General features: G+C 45.3%; 1 protein-coding gene across 3 annotated transcripts in view; it reads left to right on the plus strand.

Moving 5' to 3' along the window:
- rhogb (ras homolog family member Gb) overlaps positions 1-4,099 on the plus strand; it is a 19,958-nt gene extending 15,859 nt beyond the window's left edge. For all 3 annotated transcript variants that reach the window (XM_078245181.1, XM_078245182.1, XM_078245183.1), the window contains exons 3-5: positions 1-11; positions 670-840; positions 3,140-4,099. The exon at positions 1-11 is cut by the window's left edge and continues 160 nt beyond it. In XM_078245181.1, the coding sequence (XP_078101307.1) occupies positions 1-11; positions 670-840; positions 3,140-3,415 (458 nt within the window). In that variant the 3' untranslated portion in view covers positions 3,416-4,099. The remainder of the gene's footprint in view (positions 12-669; positions 841-3,139) is intronic.
- The last annotated feature ends 901 nt before the right edge of the window (positions 4,100-5,000 follow it).

The raw sequence follows: 5,000 nt of genomic DNA on the forward strand, positions 1-5,000 counted from the left end.
ACAGCAGCCAGGTCATCATTACCTCATTATTCATCTTCTCAAATCACAACTGTTTATGACTTTTCCTCAAATTATTTTCAAAATATTTGTGTGTGTTTGTGTTTTCCTGTGTGTGTGTGTGTGTGTGTGTGTGTGTGTGTGTGTGTGTGTGTGTGTGTGTGCACGTGTGTGTGTGTCTGTGCATGTGTGTGTGTCTGTGTGTGTGCCTGTGTGTGTGCATGTGTGTGTGTGGTGTCTGTGTGCATGGTGCCTGTGTGTGTGTGTTTGTGCATATGTGTGTGTCTGTGTGTGTCTATGTGTGTGTGTGTGTGTGTGTGTCTGTCTGTCTGTTCCCGTGTGTGTGTGTGTCTGTGCATGTGTGTGTCTGTGTGTGTCTGTTCCTGTGTGTGTGTGTGTGTGTGTGTGTGTGCATGTGTGTGTGTGTGTGTGTGTGTCTGTTCCTGTGTGTGTGTGTGTGTGTGTGTGTGTGTCTGTTCCTGTGTGTGTGTGTGTGTGTGTGTGTGTCTGTGCATGTCTGTGTGTGTGTGTGTCTGTGCATGTGTGTGTATGTATGTGTGTGTGTGTGTATGTGTGTCTGTGTGTGTGTGTCTGTTCCTGTATCTGTCTGTGTATGTGTGTCTGTGTGTGTGTGTCTGTGTGTGTGTGTGTCTGTGTGCGTGGTGCGTTCAGGTGACTATGGACGGCCGGACCATCAGTCTGAACCTGTGGGACACAGCGGGGCAGGAGGAGTATGACCGCCTGCGGACGCTGTCCTACCCACAGACCAACGTCTTCATCATCTGCTTCTCCATCTCTAGCCCCGCCTCCTACGAGAACGTCAAACACAAGTGGCACCCAGAGGTCAGAGGTCAACGTCTGACGACAACACACAAAATCACTGAAACACAAGCAACTTAACGGCTCCTTACCGCTTGGAAATATATCAAATCATTGAGTTATTATTACTTATTTATGAAATTACAACTTTTTATGAGTGTTTCTCAAATTATTTTCAAAATATGTGTGTGTGTGTGTCTGTGTGTCTGTCTGTGTGTGTGTGTATGTGTACATGTGTCTTTGTGCGTGTGTGTCTGTGTGTGTGTATATGTGTGTCTCTGTGTGTGTGTGTCTGTGTGTATATGTGTGTCTTTGTGCGTGTGTCTCTCTGTGTGTGTGTGTATACAGTGGTGTGAAAAAGTGTTTGCCCCCTTCCTCATTTCCTGTTCCTTTGCATGTTTGTCACACTTAAGTGTTTCGGAACATCAAACCAATTTAAACAAAAGTCAAGGACAACACAAGTAAACACAAAATGCAATTTGTAAATGAAGGTGTTTATTATTAAAGGAGAAAAAAAATCCAAACCATCATGGCCCTGTGTGAAAAAGTGATTGCCCCCCTTGTTAAAACATACTATAACTGTGGTTGTCCACACCTGAGTTCAATTTCTCTAGCCACACCCAGGCCTGATTATTGCCACACCTGTTCACAATCAAGGCATCACTTAAATAGGAGCTGCTTGACACAGTAAGGTCCACCAGAAGATCCTTAAAAGCTACACATCATGCCGAGACCCAAAGAAATTCAGGAACAATTGAGAAAGAAAGTAATTGAGATCTATCAGTCTGGAAAGGGTTATAAAGCCATTTCCAAAGCTTTGGGAATCCAGCGAACCACAGTGAGAGCCATTATCCACAAATGGCGAAGACATGGAACAGTGGTGAACCTTCCCAGGAGTGGCCGGCCGCCCAAAATTACCCCCAAGAGCGCAGCGACGACTCATCAAGAGGTCACAAAGACCCCACAACAACGTCCAAGAACTGCAGGCCTCACTTGCCTCAGTTAAGGTCAGCGTTCATGCCTCCACCATCAGGAAAAGACTGGGCAAAAAATGGCCTGCATGGCAGAGTTCCAAGGAGAAAACCACTGCTGAGCAAAAAGAACATCAAAGCTCGTCTCAATTTCTCCAGAACACATCTTGATGATCCCCAAGACTTTTGGGACAACATTCTGTGGACCGATGAGACAAAAAGTGGAACTCTTTGGAAGGTGTGTGTCCAAGTATATCTGGCGTAGAAGGAACACTGCATTTCATAAAAAGAACATTATACCAACTGTAAAATATGGTGGTGGTAGTGTGATGGTCTGGGGCTGTTTTTGCTGCTTCAGGACCTGGAAGACTTGCCGTGATAAAAGGAACTATGAATTCTGCTGTCTACCAAGAGATCCTGAAGGAGAATGTCCGACCATCTGTTCGTGTACTCAAGCTGAAACGAACTTGGGTTCTGCAGCAGGACAATGATCCTAAACACACCAGCAAGTCCACCACCGAATGGCTGAAGAAAAAACTAAATGAAGACTTTGGAGTGGCCTAGCCAAAGTCCTGACCTGAATCCTATTGAGATGTTGTGGTATGACCTTAAAAAGGCCGTTCATGCTCGAAAAACCCTCTAATGTAACTGAATTAGGACAATTCTGCAAAGATGAGTGGGCCAAAATTCCTCCAGGACGCTGTAAAAGCCTCATTGCACGTTATCGCAAACGCTTGGTTGCAGTTGTTGCTGCTAAGGGTGGCCCAACCAGTTATTAGGTTTAGGGGGCAATCACTTTTTCACACAGGGCCATGATGGTTTGGATTTTTTTTCTCCTTTAATAATAAACACCTTCATTTACAAATTGCATTTTGTGTTTACTTGTGTTGTCCTTGACTTTTGTTTAAATTGGTTTGATGTTCCGAAACACTTAAGTGTGACAAACATGCAAAGGAACAGGAAATGAGGAAGGGGGCAAACACTTTTTCACACCACTGTAGATGTGTGTTTCTTTGTGCGTGTGTGTGTGTGTGTCTGTGTATATGTGTTTCTTTGTGCGTGTGAGTGCGTGTCTCTGTGTGTGTGTATATGTCTTTGTGTGTGTGTGTCTGTGTATATGTGTTTCTTTGTGCGTGTGTGTGTGTGTGTCTGTGTATATGTGTTTCTTTGTGCGTGTGAGTGCGTGTCTCTGTGTGTGTGTATATGTCTTTGTGCGTGTGTGTCTGTGTGTCTTTGTGCGTGTGTGTCTCTGTGTGTGTGTCTGTATGTGTATATGTGTGTGTGTGTCTGTGTGTGTGTCTGTGTGTGTGTTGAGTTTAACCTTTTATCCGTGCGTCCCCTCCTGGCTGCAGGTGTCCCATCACTGCCCCAGCGTTCCCATCCTGCTCGTGGGCACTAAGAGCGACCTGCGGGCCGACGCCGAGACCCAGAGGAAGCTGAAGGAGCAGAACCAGACCCCCGTCAGTCCCCAGCAGGGCGCCGTGCTTGCCCGCCACATCCACGCCGTGCGCTACCTAGAGTGCTCGGCGCTCAACCAGGACGGCATAAAGGACGTGTTCGCCGAGGCCGTGAAGGCCTTCCTCAACCCGGCGCCCGCCGTGGTCAAGAAGCCCTGCGTCCTGCTGTAGGAACGGGCCTCAAACGCAACACGCCCAGCGCTACGCTGGCAGGCGGGTTTCTGTCTGAGAGACTGTTTGGAAAATGTTTGTTTAACCGTCCTGTTGTCTTCAGGTCCAAACTGAAAATCAACACTGTCTTCGACACATTTTTCAATGCTTTTTTCAACATTTTGGGTTTTTTTTAAAACGTTTTTGTCGCTTTTTAAAACGTTAAAATGTTTTGGTTAGAATTTTACATACATACAAACCGTATGAAGTGTAACGTTTTCTATTTCTAAATACATTTCGTATTATGTTTAGGGAGAACAGAGACAGAGAGAGAGAGAGACAGAGAGAGAGAGGGAGACAGAGAGAGAGAGAGAGAGACAGAGAGAGAGACAGAGAGAGAGACAGAGAGAGAGACAGAGAGAGAGAGAGAGAGAGAGAGAGAGAGAGAGAGAGAGAGAGAGAGAGAGAGAGAGAGAGACAGAGATAGAGAGAGAGAGACAGAGAGAGAGAGAGAGAGAGAGAGAGAGAGAGAGAGAGAGAGAGAGAGACAGTCTTCCAGCTTCACCTTTAAGGTTTCCGTCTGTTAGTCTGAAATGTTTCTGTGATGTTTGAAGCGTTATAAACTGTCCATGTTCACAATCACAATATCTGTTTAAATATTAATATAAATGATGATTAATTAAATTTATTTAATGATCTACTAAAGTGTAACTGGATATCATTTCAACTGTTTACGTTAGCTTTGTCTTTAGCGAGCAGCGATGAAAAAAAAGCCCCGATAACGTCAATCAACCATCACGTCTCCGCGGGGGGGACACGTCTCCCCCGCTGGTAACCACGGCTGCTGTTATTTCGGGGTTTTAACCGTATTAAAGGGGAATCATGCAGCTTTTTTTAGCTTAATTGACCTCAACTGAACAGCGTGGGAGTCATGGAATGGTTATAGGACTTTTTGGGTTGAATGGTGGTCGTCTCAGCATCAGGAAGTATGGCGTGATAGCTTCTCCTCAGACCACGTAGCTCCTATGGCGCCATGTTGATGCTACCAAGCCATCACCTCCCGTTAGCATCCCGTTAGCATCCCATTGACTCCCATTCATTCTGACGTCACTTTGACAGAGAATACCTTTACATCTGAAGCGTTTAAAGACTCTATTTGTCCGTTGTTTATTTCTAAAGAAACACGACAATGTATAAAAGGCTCCATTACCTTGTAGCTCACGTTATGGCTCCGTAGCAGACGTTTTTATAACAATAGGCTAACGATTGGGTCATAACCACGAGACTTCCTGTCTCATAGTAGAGGAGTTACCGTATAGTACAGGAGAAGCTCTCAGGCAGTTTGGACTTCCATCAGCTGTTTAAGTGTAATGACTAATGTTAACTATCATTTTAGTGATCAATAATGAGCCTGTGTCTATGTTATCTCCTTACATATACCTACGCTCTCCGTCTCTGCTAGATTGGGAATGATTGAGATTTCTCTTGGCACAGCTACCAGAAGACTTCCAACTTTCAGACAGGTTGCTCACGTCACATCTACGTCTTCAAGCTCAGTTGGAGGCTGCTCAGTAACGCTCAGCCATCACCGGGAAAGAGCTTCTAA

Source organism: Sander vitreus, unplaced genomic scaffold (genome assembly GCF_031162955.1).
Source record: "Sander vitreus isolate 19-12246 unplaced genomic scaffold, sanVit1 ctg401_0, whole genome shotgun sequence".
NCBI classification, from domain to species: domain Eukaryota; kingdom Metazoa; phylum Chordata; class Actinopteri; order Perciformes; family Percidae; genus Sander; species Sander vitreus.